We start from the raw sequence: 21755 nt of genomic DNA on the forward strand, positions 1-21755 counted from the left end.
TCCTGTGTCATCTAAATATGTAAAAGGCATGTTTTATATCTTCAAATAAGGCATAGTGTGGCGCAGGATAAAATCAATTAAGTCCTTTGTTGTGACAGGACAGCTCTTCTGGTAGACAACGACTTAATCATTACAGGGAGTTACTGGGAGAGCTTTCACTTAGTCATCTGCCTAAACTACTATCATTCTATCTTCATTTCCCCTGTGGCACACAAAAACATCTAGGAAAACCTGTTAAACATCTATTTAAAGGCAGATAAACCTGGACCAGAACAAGCTATGCCTACTAAGTGGTAACCTAAATTCATCAAAAAAGAAACATTCTTACTGATTATACCGACTCTCACCATTAGTGCTTTTGAATCCTCAAACCAACTGTTTACAAGTCCATTCTAGATTTCCAGGAGGCATCAATGGCAAATACATCAATTTGTAGCTCATGGTACTCACTTTCGCTTAACAGTATCTGCCAAGCTTCTAAACTCTCCAGTTCACTCACGGCTCAAGGGGATCCACAAATACAAGTGAAAGGTTTTGTGGGCTTTGAGATAGAATTGATTTTACCTGAAGAATAACATTGAAAGCAGTTCCCTGCTCTCACCTACCAGGCTCCCCTTACCCATATCTGTTAATACCCTTTTCCACCTTTTGGGTCATGCTCCTTGACAGAGGTTAAGTTGTTCTGCTTTCTCCGTATAACATTTTACTATGATACCAAATGCCTCACAAAGCAGATATAACCTCCTCCTTATGTCATTATTAGTCTAGAAATTTCTCCTAATTTATAGTCCATTCTGCAAGTTAGTTTTCTAATATTTCTGGCACATTTATATGGTATTTGTTTCCTAAAGCACAGCAGCAAAATTATAATTTTCAAATTTTCTAAGACCATCTTTAAGGCAAGTATTTATCTTGATTAATAATTAAGATTATTTATTATTGCTATGACAGTAAAACTCAGTCTATTGGTTTTACAGTAACACTTAGTCTATTGGTTTTAAGTCATTTAGCATAATAAAGTACATTTATACTTACCTCTGCAGTTAAATTTGGCGGTATCATAATGTCTTTCAGCACATCTAAAAGAGAAGTGTAAATGTGATATAGTTTTCTTTTACAATTAGGAAAAAAGTAAAAAAAAAATTTTTCTGAACTTTTATAAGGTACCAGGCATTGTGCTAGGTAATTTTTTAAAAAGATTTATTTTTAGATAGGGGAAGGGAGGGAGAAAGAGGGAGAAAAACATCAGTGTGTGGTTGCCTCTCCCATGCCCTACAATGGGGACCTGGCTCACAACCCAGGCATGTGTCCTAAACTGGGAGTTGAACCAGCAACCCCTTGATTCTCAGGCTGGCACTCAATCCATTGAGCCACACCAGCCAGGGTATGATAAGTATTTTATATTAACTATTTCTTTTAATCCTGAAGTAGGTTCTGTTATTATTCCCATTTTACAATCAGGGGAAACCAAGACTAAAATGTTAAGTATATGCAATTAGAGCTTACACATTTGCTTATAAAACCTATGAAGTCACTAATAATCAACAATGTAAATTCAGCTGCATCTATACCTTCAAATTTCCTATGAAAATTTTGTGCTAATGGAGTTTTTTAAATAACTAGTTTTCATAACATCTTTACTTCACAATTGAGCACATAGTTTTCTCAAACTATTTTTTAAAATATATGTTAAACAGTGAAACTGTAAGTGCAAAGGAAAAGTAAGAAACTAAATGATGCTAATCTACTCAGACACAACACTTACTAAACCGGACCTTTTCTCTTTTTTCAATACCTTCTGAAGTTACAAATTTTAATTAAAGTCTTAGAGTAATAAGTAAAATCAATACAGAATAGTAAAATGTTGACTTAGCACTACCTTGGAGCATGCTAAAATTTGCCTTCTCAATGGTGTGACAGGTTTGTTATCATGCACTGGCTTACTTAGATTAATAAGACATATTTATAAACATCAATAGGCTCAGAAAGGGATTCCATATATTAGTTTTTGGTCAGCGGCATCCTGGTAACTCCAACTACTAACCAAATCAGATTTTTAAAAAATTATTTAAAATTAAAACTTAGAATTTTAACCAAATAAAGGTCCATAAACCCTGAGTCCACAATTTCAGTCTCCAAAGTTTGAAATACCTGTTTAAAAATTTTATGACAAATTCAAATGCTGCAGAACCTGATATTAATTTATGAGGCTTTATGTAGTCCTTAATATAATTACAGTGACGAGGCAAACATTTCATTCTAGGTATCATTTCAAATCCCACTGGGGGTGTTACAAGACACTGTATGTTTCCAAGTCTATTATCTTTCTGAAAACTGAAAAAAAAAAAAAAAAAAAATGGAATGCTGAAACACACTTGGCCCTAAGAGTTTCAGATAAGCAATTGTAGACCTACATTTTACATTTAGAAATCCTTGAAGTATCTGTATAGTTCCTCTACTTTAAACAGTTTTAAACCTAAATCCGCATGAAGGTTGAACCGATTAGAACAAACTACAATTCACAAATTTCTAACTGATCAGACCTGAAATAAACTGTCATAGTACTACTCAAAACAAAGCTTTTCCATTTTAGTATATTATAATTTAGTATGTTGAGTTTTGCTAGAAAGAAAATTTATTCAGTAATGGCATGTGCACACACATGCATCCTTGTTACATAATTCCATATTCACACACATTAAAAAACATGACAGGTGGAAAGAAGAGGACTGACCATGAAAACAGTCACATGGTCAACAGTGAAAAATCATAGGGCGCAGGAGGTAAGGTGGGAGGTATAAGCTAGAAAACAACTCTATGAAGCTAGTCCCATGATAGCACGACAAAAAATAAACATTTTGAGTTTCATGCAGATTCAGTTCTCTAAAATTCCCATGCTTTCTCAAGAGCTCAAAATATTTGCTTTGACAAACAGTGCATAAGACTAACTTCATAAACTGACTCTCAAATATTACTATTAAGAGGAAGCAATGAAGGGAAAGTGGAAATGCTGAGCTACTAAAATGCCTACTAGATCCACACACTTACAAAGGAGTTTCCATGTTTTTTAATTAATCCTCACAACCATATGATAACAGTTAATATTATCTCCATTTTATACATGAAAAAGCTAAGATTTAGACCCATACTAAAAAACTTGCCTCAAACCACACTATGTAAATGGAAGAGGCAGAACTCAAGCTCAGTACCTCTGATTATAAAAATCAAACCTTTTCCAGTTCTGCTCCATACTGCTACTTATAATTTAAAAAATGAAAATAGATTTTAAAAAAAAAGCAGTAACAAAATTTTTTCAAAGACACTCTTCCAACAAGAGCAGTATTTGAAACAAAAGAGCCAACAAACAGTGATAATGAAAGCGCTATGGAAATCTCTAAAGGTAAGGATAGGTGAGAGATCGCACACCAGGGCTGGGAGTGACGGAGGTGATCTGTGGAGAAGCTGCTAGGGGAAGAATAAAGACTATCTTCTTAATTAAAACCTTCTGTCATAACTTCATGCACACACACACACACAAACTCAAAGTTTCTTGTAAAAATTTTTAATGTTATTGTCTCTCAACAAACTTAAATTGAAGATACATAAATAAAGAAATAAAGCAATAAAGCAAATAGGATTTGACTGTTAGAATTAATCATTTGTACTTCTTTATATCAAAATTCAAAAGATATTTTCTTATCATCACCTCATATTGACTTACATGAGACAAGAAAATAAAGGGGCATTGAAGAAGAGAGTTTTTATGAAGTAGTAGACAAAAAGTAAAAAGGGGGATAAGATTAATTAACAGGAAAAGCTTCCATCAAGTAAGATTTGCCATGGAATCAGCTAGGTATGTCCGTCTCCTCTTTACTCTCTTTTTTTAAGATTTCATTTACCGTATATTTAGGACTATAAGACGTACGGGAACATAAGACACACCTAGGTTTTAGAGGAGGAAAATAGGGAAAAAAATTTTTGAAGCAAAAAATGTGGTAAAATATTTAATAACCTGTGACCCCATTCCACCACCCCCTCCACACTCCCCACATAGCAAGCCAGGTAAGCTACATTCAGACTGTAAGACGTACCCCCTCTTTCCTCGCAAATTTGGGGACTGCATCCAGAAAAATACATTATTTATTTTTAGAGAGAGGGAAAGGCAGAGAGAAAGACAGGGATAGAAACACTGATGTATTGGTGTGTGTGAGAGATACATCGATCAGCTGTCTCTCACACACCCTCAACTGGGGATCTGGCCTGCAATCCCAGAACATGCCCACACTGGGAATTGAACTGGTGACCTTTTTTTGGTCTACTGGCTGGTACTCAATCCACTGAGCCACAAGTTAGGGCATCTTCTTTACTCCCTTTAATGAAGCTATCCCTATCTTACAGAAGAAAATGATAAACATTAATAAAAGCTAAATGTTTACAACAAAATAATGGACAGTTCAATGTCAAATAGAATATATTGAGATGGCCAGAAAGTTCATTTGGTTTTTTCCATAAGATGGCTCTAGTAGCATTTAGTTCTCTTTAACTTCATTCAAAGCAATTTTGTTAGATTGTATTGTGACAGCTATTTTATCAGAGTACATTTAAAAACTCTTATCAAAATTGGTGAATTTCTGTATACCCATTTTAATACTGAAGATGGAAGAAAATAAATAACATTTTTGGTATATGACGCTTTATTACTTCAAGAGAGTAAAAAATGCAACTGAAATGCAAAAATAATTTGTGCAGTGTATGAAGAAGGTGCTGTTGACTGACTGAATGTGTTAAAAGTGGTTTGCAGCCCTTGTTGGTGTGGTTCAGTGGATTAAGCACCAGCCTACAGACTGAAAAGGTTGCTGGTTCAGTTCTTGGTCAGGACATATGCCTGGGTTGTGGGCCAGGTCCCCAGCTGGGGGGATGTTTCTCTCTCCCTCTCTCTCTAAAAATACATAAATAAAAGCTTAAAAAAAATAAAGGGGGCTTGCAAAGTTTCATGCTGGAGATTTCTCACTGGACAATGTTCCATGTTCAGGAAAACCAGCTGAAGTTGATAAAAATCAAATCAAGACACTGAGAACAATCAACGTTCTACCATGCAAGAGACAGCTGACATACTCAAAATAGCCAAATCAATAAAGTTTTGTTGAAAATGAAAAATGTGTCTTTTATTTTACAGAAAAAACTAAACAGACTTTTTGGCCAACCCAATATCCAGTGAATATTTAGGTTCCTGAAAGGCAGGAACTATATTACGTCTTTATTCCCCATCTGCCCTACAGCTCCCCTTACTCCCACCAGAATAGAGGTTATACAGAGGAACATTCAAAAATAAAATACAAACACCTGCACAAAAAAGCTAATTTACTAAATATTAGTATACCCAAATTTGTTAATGACAGGTTAATTTTGTCCTTTCTTAGAATAACTTAATGAATGCCTAATAGAGACATGAAGTCTGTTTATATATTAAGAACTCGATTCTACATTAAGAACTCTCTTTCATCATGTATGTTGTAAATGCCATGAAGTTCAATATACCAGTAAGTGCAGATATGTCTAATATAAATATTTCAATATTTCTATTTGTTTGCAAAGATACACATCACATATAATTAATACCCTAAATATAAAAGAAATAAATTAGAAACATCTGCTACTTGCCAGACTCACTTACCCAGAGCCAGAAACTATAAACGGGTAAGAAGAAAGTGAAGACTGAACAGTGACATCAGAAATCAAAACATGCTACAACTAGTGGTTCTACAAACTTCTCAAGTAAGTAAAATCTGGGGAGGTTAAAAAACGAACAAACAAACAAAAAATCCCAGGAAGGGAACATGGCATAAACAGTGGATGGTCTGCTACCATATGTACCTGTGTGACCTTGTTCAACTCACTTAACTTCTCTAGGCCTCAGATTCCCCATCTGTAAAATGAGAAGGTTGGACTAAATGATCTCTTTCAGGTACTTTCCAGTTCTGAAAGTCTATGATTCCATTAAATGGAGTGAAGAAAAGGAGTTAAAATATAAGCACCCAAAACTATTCTCAACTAACAACAACAAATTTCATTAATTTGGGAGTCTAAAGTTTGGAAATACAAAAACAAACAGGCAGTCAAGTTCCCAGGGAGATCCCAATGCCAACTTTAATCATAATAACGTTAAGTGACCCATGATGATGACAGTATGAGCCTAGGTCCTAAATTCTGGAAGCAGGAAGCCACTGCATACAGGAATGAAAAGAATTTCCTTCCCTATCTTTGAATATAATGCTAAACTTGAATAAAATTTTGAAAAAGGCAGAATCTTTCTTTAGTATCTCTCTACCTTCCTTCTGGGACTCTAAATGCACAATCCTGAGAATCTAAGCCTAAAGTGACATTTAATAGACTCCAGCTTTTGACAGTTGTCTTGTTTTTTCTTTCTTTTTTCACTTAACTTCTAAATCCAGTTGTTCAAAAAGTGCAAAGCTTCGTGGTTTTTATTTTCCTCCACAGAAACCCTCTAGCATCTGAAACAAGGCTTTGCAGAAGTTAATCAGGAAAAGAGGGTAACACCCACACAGACCATTTGTAAGCTGGGGCCCACCTAAACTTGTCTCTATAGTACCTTTTACTTTCTTTTATCTTGTCATCTATTTCTACCACAGCCAGCACCCCACTACACACACCATCATCTGACCATAATGAACTATCTGTCACAGTACGCCAACAAGTTTCTTACGTCCCATTCTCTCTGCCTGCAGTCCCACTTCCCCTCCTACTAGGCCTGTGGGTCCATCTCTACTGATGCTTTTCATCCCCACTCAAACTTCTTTTTCTTTTGGTTTTCTCCCATACAAAAGTTATCTCTTCTATAATACTTTATTTACCTTTCACATTATATTATAAATTACCTGAGGATCAGAATTACATCTTACCTCTGGACTGACATGTTTTATGATGTCTATATGTCTATTTTATAATGCCATTTCATAATGGCAGTCCACAATGTTTGCTTTTTTGTGAATCTGAGGAAATTAGTGAAAACTCACTAAAGAAACAATATGGGAGTCTATTTCACTCTCAGATTTTATCAGAACATAAAGATCACTAAATTAAAGATAAAAAAGCAATTATTTCAAAAGCCTACGTAAGATACAGAAGGTACTTCTTGGTGAAGATATAAATGTCCACTGAATGTAGAAAAGAATCTTCTTCTTACTTTGGAGAAATAAACTACAAAAACTAACAGCGAATTAGTATAAATAAATATATATCACAGAAAAAATAAAATCCAGGGAGAAAAATAATACATTTTATTTTTATGTACCCTTGTTTAAAAAATAAAAAATGTCCACTATTTTGGGGAAAAAAAATAGTCTTCCAGTGCAGAAATGGCTAAATACCTACTTTTGTACCTTTTTCTTTTTTTTTAATATTAATGACATTTCTTTTTTTTCCAGGTGAATTTTACTTTATATTATTTTAATTGTGTTTTTTTCCATTACCATTTAGTCCCCCTTTTACCCCGTGCCCACTTCTGTTTTTTCTTTCCTTTTACACCTCAGTTACAAAATCAAGAGGGGCGGGGGGGAAGGTTAAAGATAAGGTCAGCTAGCCATATCAATTGGGTAATCCTCCCATCCCTGCCCCAAACAAAGAAAACAACAATTTTAGGTAACTTCAACGTTATATGCAGTTAGAGAAAGAATACCCTAAGAGCTGCATCAACCAAGTGACCTAGAGACACAGAATAAGCAAAATTATATTCACTGTGGAGCATACCTCCATGGAAGATGTCACTAATGCTTTAACAGAAGCTCTGCTACATTTTGCATTTCAAGTTACCATGTGGTTATAGGCTCAAAGATGGGCTAGATGCCAAGTCATTTAAAGCAGATCAAGTAACATAAATCTGTGCCAACACTGTTTTACCTCATCACTACACTTTCTAAATGACCTGACAATGCTCTCAAACAGACTTCTTGAACTAAGTGTTTTAGGAATACAGTTCTATTCAAATACATCTTTAACTTGACCTTATTCTAACAAGGAAATAACTTTCACTTAACAGTTATTTTAGAAGTATTTGGAAGCATACAAATAAGAAAATATACTTACAGATTGTATATCTTGTAATGGTTTTTATGCTTTGAATCCAAAAACCTTAAAACAAAACAAACAAAAAGCCACCATTAACAAAAATGAGCTAACATTTGAAATTACATTACTACTAGAAAAACCAAGAGAGATTCTATTTTTTCTATTTTCCTAATCTCAAATACCATTATAGAATAAATAAATAAACTCCAATAAATATTCTCCCATGGGTTAAAACTAGTAACCAGAGCATTCTTAAATAATTATTACATTACACAGATTTATACAATCTGAAGTAAAGTTAGAGCTTTTCATAGGAGGAATATCTTCATAATCTTCTCTCTTCAACCTAACATAGGTTGAGTATTACAAAGTAATTTCTTTAAAGGGTAGCATTAACATTTAACTTACATTACCTAGCTCATATAGATTTGGGAGAAATAGTCACATTCAATCAAATCAAATCTTAAAAATAACCCTAAAAGCCATCATTTTCTTTCTAACTAAAAACTTTTGATATCTGTGCAGGATGGAGGGGAATGAAGGGGGGAAATAGAACAACTGTAATGGCATAATTAATAAAATATTTTTAAAATGAAAATATTTTAAAAATTTACAAAAACTTTTGATATCTGAAAGATGTAAGTAGTAACTATTAACTCTGTACAAACTTTATTAAGAATTTTCACATATATATTCTCATTTGATGTTCACAGGCAAAACAGAGCTTATTCACATTTTACCAACAAGGGAAGTAAGTATCAAAGAAATTGCAGGACTTGCCCAAGGTCATACAGCTAGTAAGTCAAAAAATTGAAACCAAAGATCCCCCTCCCTCTAAACAATTACTTAAGAAACTAACAACAATTACACCGAACACAAGAACTTAACTATATATGCCAGGTATTAGGTAAATTAAGTACTTTATGTATATGAATTTGTTTAATCCTATGAGAAATTAGAAAAGTATAAGGCTAGAGAAATATCAGAATAAAGGGAATAAAAAAAATAGAAAACAGAACGTAAGATTGAGAGTCCAAGAGGTTCAACACAGGAATAAGAGTTCCAGAGAAAAGAATAGAAAACACAGAAGGAAATTCGAGAAAAATAGACAAAGATTAAGGATATGAGTTTCCTACTGAAGGACAGAGAGTACCCAGCAAAATATGATGAAAATATAACCAAATAAAGGCATGCATATCTCAGTGAAATTTCTGAATATTGAAGAGATAAACAGACCCTAGAAGCTGCCTGAGAGGAAACAGATTTCATAAAAAGAATCTGGAATCATAATGACATCACCCTTTTTAATGTCAACACTAGCAGCTAGAAAAAAATAAGGTAGAACTTTCAGACTCTGAAAGTCTGGAGAGACTATAAATCAAGTGTGAATATATTAAAAAGGCATTTTTAAATAAGCAAAGTCAAATAATTTTGTTTCCCATATATTCTCTTTCAGGTAGTTACTACAGGATGCATTCCACCAAAATGGGTAGGAAATCATGAAAGACGATGTTCCAGGACCTGAGGAGTCAAACTTCATAAAAAGAAAAAAGAATAACAGTGAAGGAACATCCCAAGCACACAGCATTACAACAAGCCTCGAGAACAACTAATTCAGATTAGGTAGGGCAGACCAGAAGACTCTTAGAAAAAATAAAAGCAATATAATACCAAACATGCTCAAACACACTGTGAGATTTATACAACGTTGGGGGAGGGAATATTTAGGGTGAATTACAGTTAAGAACAAAGAAATTAAAGTTAAAAAAGAGGGAAGGAGGAAAATTAATTTTAATTGCAGGGAAAAACAAATATGCAGGAAAAAGCACTTATAATATTGTATATCACTTACTGTGGCTGGTATTTAGTCATATTCACATTAAAAAACCCAAAACTGATGTAACAAAAAAATTACAATATAACTATTGGAAGGAAGGAGAATGGAAAGTCTGAAAATATGTGTTGTTGTTATAGGAGGGAAAAAAATTGACCATACACTTAGATGTGAACAATTATGCTACAGCAGTAATAAAAGCAGTATTTTTAACTTTGTCAGGAATTGAAATGATATTTTTCATGTCATACTAGTTGTTGCAGATATCAACATATTTACGATCAACAATTCAAATTAAGTCACTGGACATGCCAATATTTTTATTTTTAATATTATATTGTTGTTCTAGTATAGTTGTCCCAATTTTTCCCCCTTTGCTCTCTCTCTCTTCCATCCAGCCCTGCCCTGAAAGTCAATCCCTACCCTGTTGTCCACATTCATGTGTCCTTCATTCATGCTCCTTAAGTAGACCCTTCCCCTTCTTTCCACCCTTATCCCCGTCTCGCCTCCTCTATGGTCACTGTCAGTCTGTTCCTTGTTTCTATTCTGCTCATTGGTTTTGTTCATTAGGTTCCTCTTATAGGTGAGATCATATGGTGTTTGTCTTTCACTACCTGTCTTATTTCACTTAGTGTAATATTCTCCAGTTCCATTCATGCTGTAGCAAAAGGTTAAGAGCTCCTTTTTCTTTCTACTGTGTAATGTTTCATTGTGTAAATGTACCACAGTTTTTTGATCTACTGATTTACTGACAGGCACTTAAGCTGTTTCCTAAACTTGGCCATTGTAAATAACGTTGCTATGAACATAGGAGTGCATAAATTCTTTCGAATTGGTGTTTCAGGACTCTTAGGGTATAATCCCAGCAGTAAAGTCGCTTAATGCATTAATAATTATATCAGATAACTGGCTCTTAAATATTTTCATAACTTTTATAATTAAAACTAATAATTATTATTTGTAACACCATGAATTTCATGGATTTAAAGTCACTCTAAGAAGGGGTCAATAAGCCTTACCAAACTGCCAAAAAGATACCAAAGGGTAAGAAGAAACAAGGACCAGTAACCACTTTCTTGGTTGTAGTGGTGATTGTTAATAAACCTTGTAGAACTATTTGGTTCAAATACTTCAGGTGTACAACTCTTTTTTAAGGTAAATATTTCAGGTATGTGTCACTTTTTGGATTATTTTTTTAAATAATATTTATTTTCAGTTATAGTTGGCATACAGTATTAGTTCCAGGTATACAACACAGTGATTCTGCATTTGTAACTTTCAAAGTGATCACCCAAATAAATGTAGTGCACATCTGACACCATATGTAGTAACTACAATATTACTGACATTGTTTCCTATATTATACACCCCCCTATTTTTGTAACTAGGAATTTGAGTATCTTTTTTTTTAACTTACTGATTTGAAAGAGAGACAGAGAGAGAGACTGAGATTTGTTGTTCCACTTATTGATGCATTCATTGGTTGATTATTTTAGGTACCTGGACCAGAAATGGAACTCATGACCTTGGCACATTGGGAGAACACTCTCATCAACTGAGCTATCCAACTCAGGGCAATTTGCACATCTTAATCACCTCCCATTTTTCAGCTATCTCCCCAAGCTGCCCTTTCACCTGGCAACCATCAAAATGTCCTCTGTACTCATGAGTTTGTTTTGTCATTCCTTTTTTAGATCCCACATACAAGTAAAATTATATGGTATTTGTCTTTCCTGTATGACTTATTTCACTTAGCATAATGCACTCTGGGTCCCTCCATGTTGTCACAAGATTTCATTCTTTGTTCTAGGAATTGTAACTCAACCCCCTGTGGCTAAGGGCGAACGACGACCCCGGAATGCAAGCTGCAGGAGACAAAGCTTGTCTCTGGCAGCAAATGCTGCCTCAGTTTCCTCCCTTCCCCCAAAGCATGGCTGGAAGTCCTTGATGAGTAATACCCTTCAGAAGAGGGGCAACCTAGGCCAGACACAATCACCTGGGAGGACATCATGGAAGGACTCAGGGGCTACAACAAAGAGCAATGGACTCTCACGCCCTGGCTTTGACATAGCCCAAGTCTCCATGTCCTCTAGGAGAAGCACTTCCCGGCTCTAACCCCCTTAAGCCTGAATACCTGATGGGGAGGTGTGCAGCTCCTTGCCTTGCTAGAGTGTGTCCTGGGGGAAAATCTGGCATCACGAAGACTTCCTGATAAACCTGCTCTGCTAAGAGTGCTTTCATTCATATGTTAAGGGTTCAAGCAGGAAACCCTAAAACTCTGTTCCCAACAGAATCTCAGACTAAGCCCTCAGATTTCTTTGATCCTTGCTGCCCTGTATTCCCGTGTATTACAACCCAATAAAAGCCCTTGGAGGAAGAGGCTCGACACCTCTTTTCCCTGAAAAACTGGCCACTGCTCAAGGGCTTTTTCCTCTAGAAAACTGGCTACCTCTCCTCCCCAAGCAGATCACGTCTCCTTTCATCTGTGGCAGTTGAGGGTGGTGGTGGGGAGACACAACGTGTGGGAAAAGTCGCCCCCTCAGATGAACACTTAGGTTACTTCCCTGTCTTGGCTACTATAAATAATGCTACAGTGAACATAAAAACAAATATGTCTTTTTGAAGTAGTGTTTTGAGTTTCTTCAGATAAATACCCAGAAGTGGAGTTGCTGGCTCCTTTGTCTCATTATAGCCTTTGTTTTAAAGTCTATTTTGTCTGATGTACATACTGCTAATCAAACTTTTTTGTTTGTTTCCATTTGCATGAAATATCTTCTTCCATCCTTTACTCTTAGTCTCTTTGTGTCTTTCATTCTGAAGTGGGTCTCTGAAGTGGGTGCCCATTCAGCAACCCTGTCTTTTAATTAAAGCATTTACTTCATTTACATTTAAATTAACTGCTGCTAGGGACACAGTTATTGCCATTTTATTATTCGAGGTTTTTTTTAAATCCTTACAGGATGACATACTTACTGATTTTATAAAGAGTGGAAGGGAGCGGGAAGGAGAGAAACATCCATGGAAAAGAGAAACACTGACTGCCTCTTGTTTGTACCTTGACTGGGGATGGAGTCTGCAACCTAGGCATGTACCCCAACTGGGAATTGAACTCAGAACCCTCTGGTTCACAGGATAATGCTCCAACCAACTGAGCCACACCAGCCAGGGCTATTCATATTGTTTATCTTACTTTTCTTCTTCTTTGCAAGGAAGACCCTTTAACATGTCTCAGAATACTAGTTTGGTGGTGATAAACTCTAGCTATTTCTTATCTGGGAAGCTCTTTATCTGTCCTTTGATTCTAAATGATAGCCTTACTGGGTAAAGTAATCTTGGTTGTAGGTCCCTGTTTTTTATCACTTTGAATATTTTATGTCAATCCCTTCTGGCCTGAAATTTTCTGTTGAGAAATCAGCCTTTATACAGTTTGATGGGAGCTCCCTTGTAAGTAATTTTCTCTTGCTGCTTTTAAGATTCTCTGTCTTTGACCTTTGCCATTTTAATTATGCTGTGTCTTAGTGTGGGCCTCTGTGGATTCATCTTGTTTGGGACTCTCTGCACTTCCTGGGCTTGTATGTCTCTTTCCTTCACCAGGTTAGGAAAGTTTTCTTTCATTATTTTTTTCAAATGGGTTTTCAATTCCTTGCTCTCTCTCTCTTCTGGTTCCCCTGTGATGTGAAGGTTAGTACATTTAATGGTGTGCCAGAGATCCCTTGAACTACCATAAATTTTTAAAATGTTTTCTTTATGCTCTTCTGATTGGGTGTTTTCTGCTACCTTGTCTTCTAATTTGCTAATTCAATCCAATGCTTCATCTAATCTGTTGCTTCCCTCTAATGTATTCTTCATTTCAATTATACTATTCATTTCTGACTGGTTCTTTATGTTTCCTATCTCTTTCTTCAAGTTCTCACTGAGCTCTGCTATTCCCCTAATTAAGCATCCTTATGATCAGTGTTTTAAACTCTGCATCTAACAGATTGCTTGTCTCCATCTTGGCTTTTTGAAAATTCTGTTTCTAAAAGAAATTTAAAAAATTTTTATTTCTTTTTTGTGTGTGATAATACAATCTTACTGTATCTTTTTTTCCATTACCATTTATCCTCTGCATATCCCCTGCCCCACCACAATCATCACACTGTTGGTTCTTTTTCTGAAATTCTTTTCTGTTCTTTCATTTGGGACGTTTCTTTGTCCCCTCGTCTTGGCTGTTTCCCTGTGTTTGTTTCTATGTATTAAGTTGAGGCACCACATCTCCTGGTCTTGGTAGAGTGGCCCTATGCAGCAGGATTCCTAAGGGGACCTAGTGATGAAACCTTCCTGGTCACCTGAGCCGAGTGCTTCAGGTATATCCCTTGTGTTAGTTGTATGTGTCTTCCTGTTGTAGCTGAACCTTGATTGCTGCTGGCACTTCAATGGGAGGGATTGACCCTCAGGCTGATTGGCTGTGAAGAATGGACATGATTACATCGAGGAGCTGTTGTGAAGGGACATGAAGCAGAATTTGCTTTAGTGGTGCTCTAGTGTCTGCCGAGTCTGCCCTTTGGGTATATCTTCTGTGCATGTATTTGGGTGGTGCTCTGGTATGGTCTGAAGCTGGCCAATACATGCTAGTTCTCGGGCCTCTTAGAAAAGCCTCTTGTTCAGGGCAACATCTGCTGCCTGTGCCTGGTCTACAGCCACTTGGTATGACCTAAAAAATAATCTGCAGATGGTTGCTACTTGTGCTGGGCTTGGAGGTAACTGGAAGAGACTAAGCTGTGAACCAAGGCCAGCTGCCACTATTGCAAGGTTTGGGACTGCTAAGCAAGAGAACTCGGCATACCAAGGACAGCCGCTGCTTGTTTGGGGTTTGTGAACCTTTTGAGAGATTTTAGGAAAGTCCCTAGCAAGAGCTGAGACAGGCCATTTTTACAGAAAAGCTGCTTGAAGTGGCTTGGGTAGGCGTGCAAGTTTGGTGAGGTGGGGTTCCAAGGAAACACCAGTGTGAGGCCAGGTTGTTAGCCAGGTTAACAGAGACTCAGACTTGGTGCCTCCAGTGCCTATAGGCAGGATTGGAAGAAAGGCTCAATAAGGGAACTGTGTGTCTACCAGCATTTCTGTCTGGAAAAAAAGCTGTCCCTCCAGTCCTGGCCCAAAAGCTGAATATAAGTCAGTTCCTCTTCATATGCCTCTGGGTGCTGACCCAGCACAGGAGTTCAGAGCGAGTGAGTCTGAAAACAAGTAAATATGGGTTCTGACACTTTACGAGCAATGCATGGGGTGGTTCAGTGGATTGAGTGTCAGCCTGCAAACCAAAGGGGCACTGGTTTCATTCCCAAACAGGGCACATGCCTGGGTTGCAGGCCAGGTCCCCAGTGGGGGCCACATGAGGGCAACCACACACTGATGTTTCTCTCTCTCTGTCTCCCCCTCCCTTCCCCTCTCCCTAAAAATAAATAAATAAATAAAATTAAGAAAAGGAAAAATAAAGAGCAACCCATGGGATTCAAACAGGCCTCCAGCTCACTCAGCAACAATCACATTTGGTTTTCACAGCCAGAAGTTAGGGAAACTTCCCTTCCTGGCACTGAAACCCTGGACTGAGGAGTCCAGGGTGGGGTTATGACTCCTAACTCCTCAGGGGGGACATCCTCAGATGAGATCTCCCTCCTGTTTCTCTAACCACCACACCCCTCCAGTCCACATCTCTATTCCTCCTACCAGTCCAACATGGTCTACTATATATCCTTAGTTATAGAACTTCTGTTCAGCTAGTCTTTAGGAGGTTCTCAATGATGGTCATTCTACAGTTTAGTTGTAATTTTGATGTGGTCATGGGAGGAAGCACACACATCGTTTACCTACTCCTCCATCTTGACTAGAAGTTATAATTCTTTGTTTTAACCCACTACTTCAACCACAACCAAGGAAGCACTGATGCTAGATTATGTTAAGACTTATACTGAACTATAATATACTATAGTGAAAGTGGTATGTTACATATCCTTTCACTGTCTCTTTTACCCTCTTTATCTTCTATATTCCTGTACCTTTTCCAAATTGTACTTTTGAATTTTTCTTTATTTAAACTGAGGCAAAATTTACAAACAGTAAAATACACATATCTAAAGTGTACAATTCTATGAGTTTTGTTAACCACCACCTCAGTTAAGATAAAGTACACTTCCAGCACCCAAGAAAATTTCCTTCATGACCATTTGCACTCAAACTGCACTAAGCTTCCAGGCAGCTATCAATATTACCATAGATTAATCTGGTCTTGAATTTCATATAATATATTGTATTTTTCAAACTATATGACACACTTTTCTCCCCCCACACCCCAGAAAATTTGGGAGGAATAATGGTTGTTAATGCTGCTGTTGAGTTCTGTTTACATTTACATTGGTAAAATATTATGTTATTTATGTTACTAAATAGTTTACATCTTTTGCTTCAAAACTGTTTTTCCTATTTTCCCTCTCTAAAACCTAGGTGAGTCTTATGATTCGAAAAATACGGGTAAATGACAAGGAGATAGCCAACGTATCAGGTGCAGAGATCTAAACACCGGTAGTCAGGATGCTCAGAGAAAAGATTGAGCTCAGGTCACAAAATGAAGGAAAAAGTGAAAGTTATACAAAGTGAAATAAAGAAAAAATATACAGGACACCAACAATGAAGAGAAGGAAACAGGGACTCAAATCAACAATTTGGACCAGAAGGAAGAAATAAACATTCAACCAGAACAGAATGAAGAAAAAAAGAATTCATAAAATGAGGAGAGGCTTCAGAACCTCTGGGGCAACTTTAAATGTTCCAACATCCAAATCATAGAGGTGCCAGAAGGAGAAGAGGAAGAGCAAGAAACTGAAAACTTATCTGAACACATAAATGAAGGAATACTTCCCCAATCTTGTGAAGGAACAAGATATGCAGCTCTCTCCCGGATGCTCGGAGCACCCCAAAGTTGGATCCAAGAAGAGATACACCAAGACACATCATAGCTAAGTTACCCAAGTCTAAAGATAAGAAGAGAATCATAAAAGCAGCATGAGGAAAGGAGACAGTTACCTACAAAGGAGTGGAGTACCTATAAGGAGTGGAGTATAAGCTGATTCTAAAAGGAAACTTTTCAGGCTAGAAGAGGCTGGATAGATGTATTTGAAGTCATGAAAGGCAAGGACCTACATTCAAGATTACTCCATCCAGCAAAGCTATCATTTAGAATGGAAATGCGGATAAAGTGCTTCCTAGATAAGACCAAGTTCAAGGAGTTCATCATCTCCAAGCCCTTATTACATGAAATATTAAAGGGATTTATCTAGGAAAAAGAAGAAAATAAAAACCTATGAACACTACAATGACAATAAATTCACAACTATCAACAACTGAACCTAAAAAACAAAAACAAACTAAGCAAACAACTAGATCAGGAACAAAATCACAGATATGGAGATCACACAGAGGGTTATCAGTGAAGAGGGGGAAGGGGAAGAATGGAGGAAAAGGTACATGGAATAAGAAACATAATTGGTAGATACAACATAGACAGGGAGAAGTTAAGAACAGTATGGGAAAACACAGTAGTATGTACAACCCATGGACATGAACTAAGTGTGGCAGGGGGAGATGCTGGAGGCAGAGTGGGTGCAGGGTGGAGGGGTAAAGGGGATAAAAAAATGGGACAACTGTAGTAGCATAATGAATAAAATATACTTAAAAAAATAAAATACACACAAAGAGGTACAGCTAAAAATTCAATAGAAAAATTAAAATGCAATACCTAAAAATACGCTATTAACTCCAAAGAAAAGAGAAATGTGAGAGAATGAGAGTGAATATCAGACAACTAAACACAAATAAAAAGATGGTAGAGGTAAACAAAACATATCAATAATTATATTAAAATATAAATGGACTAAACACTCCAATTAAGAAAGTCAGTGATTATGGAACAACTTAAAAATTGATCTTCATAATATTTCTTTATGAAATGTACTACATACATTTACAATACATGCTATATAAGTTGGAGCACGCTCCAGGCAAATTAATATACTATGCAGTATTCAACTGGGAAGAAGATTACATAAATCAAATGCTGGCTTTCTATAATACCATACTTCTGAACTCACACTGATAGAAAAAAAGGAGTCTGGGTTGCAAAGATAAACTTTATACTGACTCTGAAAAGGCTTCAGAAATTCAGTTATTACTTTGGTGAAGTTACTCTGGTTGTTCAGGGTCTGATCTACCTCTCAGATCTAATCCTGTCAGCATACTGAGTAGCACTTTTTATCAGGGGCAAATTCAAATTCATGCCATATGACTGATTTATTAGTATCATGATGACTATAAGGGAAATATATTAATTTAAAAATCCAAGTTCCGCAAGAACTAAATTACTCCTATCTTTATGACCAGTCCACTATCTCGTTACAAGCCTTTCACCTTTGAGAAATGAAATCAGAATGGTAATTAAAAATGTGGATTCAAATAAGAGTAGTTAGTTAAATGAAGCAATTTTTAACGGACTGAGACATTCTGATGTTTCCTTATCTACAACAGTAATGCTCTTGCCAAAAATATCTGAAATTCACTGGCTAAGGCTTCCTTTCCCTCGGCTATGCTTTTCTCATGCTCAATAATAGCTAATCAACCCTTCTTTCCACCGAAAAGATTTAGTAGACAAACTAGATATATTTCACTGGATTAAATTCAAGTGTTTCCGTAAGGCCCAAGAGTTATTCTGTTTCTTAAGTCAATTGGTTTATCTTTGTTTGGCAACAGTACACATTGATATTAAAATTTCCATATTAGAGCAATATATAATTTTCAAGTACAGGAGTAACTAGTAAAAATTTCATCTAACAAAAATTTATTGAGTACCTGCTATGTGACAAGCACTACTGTAGACACAGCGGTAACAAAAATCCAAGCACTAACAACCACATCCTGACAACAAATACTCCTAGCAGCTAGAGAGAAACCCTGGAGCAAACCACCTTTCGAGGAATCCAGTTCAGAAAACAGCCTATCAACATTGGACAGCTCCTACAAATCCAAAAATAAGTTAAAAGGAAAATAAGCATCTGAAAAGAAAAAAGCAGAATAGTTACTTATTTGCTACCTTTTTCTATAGTTAACTCACTATTTGGTAACCATATTTATTCCCTCAGGTGTATTCATATTAAATCAGCATTTGCTCTTAGAACCCTAATATACCTACAGTTGCTACTGCTACTACTAAAACATAAAATTGAATTGTTATTTTTCTTTTCAAAACTCAAATAATCTCTACCTTAATCCTATTAATACAGATAAATTCCAAACATTCTAGACCTTAACTATTTTCTCTCAGTCATCTTCAGGTTTCAAAATTAAAACTAATTAGCCCTGGCTGGTATAGCTCAGTGGATTGAGCACAGGCCTGGGAACCAGAGGATCACGGTTTGATTCCCAGTCAGGGCACATGCTTGGGTTGCAGGCCAGTTCCCAGCAGGGGACACATGAGAGACAGCCATACATTGATATTTCTCTCCCTCTCTCCTTCCCTTCCTTTCTAAAGATAAAAAAAAATTTTTTTAATTAAAATTAATCATATATCGAATACAAGGAAAATAACTCTATCTTGCTAAAAAAATGTACTTTCAACTCTTGCCTACACAGTACTGCTTGCTTTCTCCTACACTACCCTGAGTTAAATAGAAAAGCAAAACTAAGAGTTGTATATTAAATTCTGCTAAAAAATAATGATCCTCAGTACTAAAGAACATCTACTCTCTTTAAAGAGGCATAAAACTAGAGGGAAAAGAAATAAACAGTAAAGCAAGTGACCTATAACTCACTGAAAAAATGAAAAGGCTATTAAAAATAGTATGAATAAGAAACTGCCAAACATTTCTCCAAAGAAGTTTTATCATTTTGGACTTTTACCAATGTAAATCAGAGTTCCAACTGATCCTCATTTTTGCCAATCCACCAGACATTTAGCCATCCCAGTGAAGAGAGCATCTCGTTGTGTTTTAATTTCAGTTTCTTTGATGATGCATTTTGAATATATGTTCATATGCTTATCGATCATTTAGAGATCTTCCTTTTCTGTTCACATTTTGCCCTTTTCTTTGCAGGAGGTGTTCAACCTGTGGCCTGTCCTAGAGTGACTATGAATGTGAGCCAACACAAAACTGTAAATTTACTTAAAACAGTATGAGACTTTTTTTCTAATTACGTGTCATAATACATTTAATGTGACCCACCCAAGACAACTCTTCTTCCAGTGCTGCCCAGAGATGCTCAAAGGTTGGACGCCTCTGCTTTATCAGATTGTTCCCACAAATCTGTAAGAGCATCTTTATATTGTATGAAATTCAAGTCCTTTCGCCAAATGCATTGTGAATTACCTTTTTATTTTATTAATGGCGTCCTTCAAAGAAAAGTTCTATATGTTGATGAAGTTCAATCTGTCCATTTCTTCTTATATGCTAAATTTTGCATGGATTGCCTAAGAAATCTCTGATTAAATCAAAGGTCATGAAGATTTTCCTTTGTGTTTTTATCTAAAATTTTTTTAGTTTTACATTTTATTTATATATTTCTATTATCTATTTTAAGTTAGTTTATGTCTATTATGAGAAGGTTCATGTAATTTTTCATACTGATATCCAGTTGTGTCAGCATAATGTGTTAATAAGAATATCCCTTCCCCGGTAAATTATCACCTTGGTCAAAAACTGTATATGTGAGCTTTTCTAAAACCTCTATTCTGTTTCACTAATCTGTATCATATGGTCCAGCAATTCTACTCAGGTATTTAGCCTACAGAAATAAAAATGTATGTCCATAAAAATCTTGTATGTGTATGTTCTTAACAGCTTTGTTCTGAACAGATCCAAACTGAAAACAGCCCAAATGTCCATCAGAGGTGAATGAATAAATTATATCATATCCATGCAATGGAATACACCTCAGCAATTAAAAAAAGTATTGATACAAACAATAGGGATGAATTACAAAAATATTATGCCAAGAGAAAGAAGCCAGACACAAAAGAGTACACACTGTATAACTGCATTTACATGAAATTCTAATATAGGTAAAACTTATCTACAGTGAAAGAGAAAAAATTTAGATATTGCCTGGAACTAGAGTTGGTGTCTGATAACAAAGGGACAAGAGGAAACTTTTTACCATAATAGAAGTTTTCTAATTCTTGATTGTGGCAATGTTCACATGGGGTGAACATACAGGGTCTGGCAGAGGTAAGGCCTGCTGGAGTGTGGTTGGTAGGGTAATAATATGGGTTTAATAACTTTTAGTTTTAATTTGAACATTTCACCTAAAGTGTGCTTAAGTGTGATATTGTTATGTTACAGAATTACATGCTTCCGATTTTGTAATGACAGATTCTGTAATAAAAAAAAGGGTGTTATTTGTACTGGACCCTCTGTATGTTAAAACTCACTGAACTGTACATTTTAAATGGGTGCATTTTATTGCATATAAATTATAACTCAGTCAAGTTTAAGAACAATTTGTTTATAACTATCAATGTGTAAAATGCAACTGACCTCAAAAACGCCTCAAATTTCTTTTGATTAATACCAGGCATAGCAGAAAGAGCACATCATCTTTGGAACTTATTAACTTTTTAGAATGAAAAGAAAAACAGTATTATCTAGAATACCACTGTCTAATAGAACCTTCCACAATAATAAAAATGTTGTATATCTTTGCTGTCCAACTACAACTCTTTTGCTAAGTAAGAATAAAGAACAAGTTTGAGTGGAAACGCCAGGAAACAGAGAAAGTGCTCATATAATTTTAGAGTTCACGTCAGAACAAGGAGGAA

The 21755-nt window shown here is 36.0% G+C and overlaps 1 protein-coding gene across 1 annotated transcript in view; it reads right to left on the reverse strand.

Moving 5' to 3' along the window:
* The window catches only part of PTEN (phosphatase and tensin homolog), a gene marked incomplete at its 5' end in the record, with an annotated part of 80803 nt that overhangs the window by 25953 nt on the left and 33095 nt on the right, over nt 1-21755 (reverse strand). The window contains 2 exons of the mRNA XM_037156623.2: nt 1036-1079; nt 8104-8148. Of these exons, the coding sequence (XP_037012518.1) occupies nt 1036-1079; nt 8104-8148 (89 nt within the window). The remainder of the gene's footprint in view (nt 1-1035; nt 1080-8103; nt 8149-21755) is intronic.

This window comes from Artibeus jamaicensis, unplaced genomic scaffold (genome assembly GCF_021234435.1).
Source record: "Artibeus jamaicensis isolate MK-2021 breed Jamaican fruit bat unplaced genomic scaffold, CSHL_Jam_final contig_332, whole genome shotgun sequence".
Classification (NCBI taxonomy): Eukaryota; Metazoa; Chordata; class Mammalia; order Chiroptera; family Phyllostomidae; genus Artibeus; species Artibeus jamaicensis.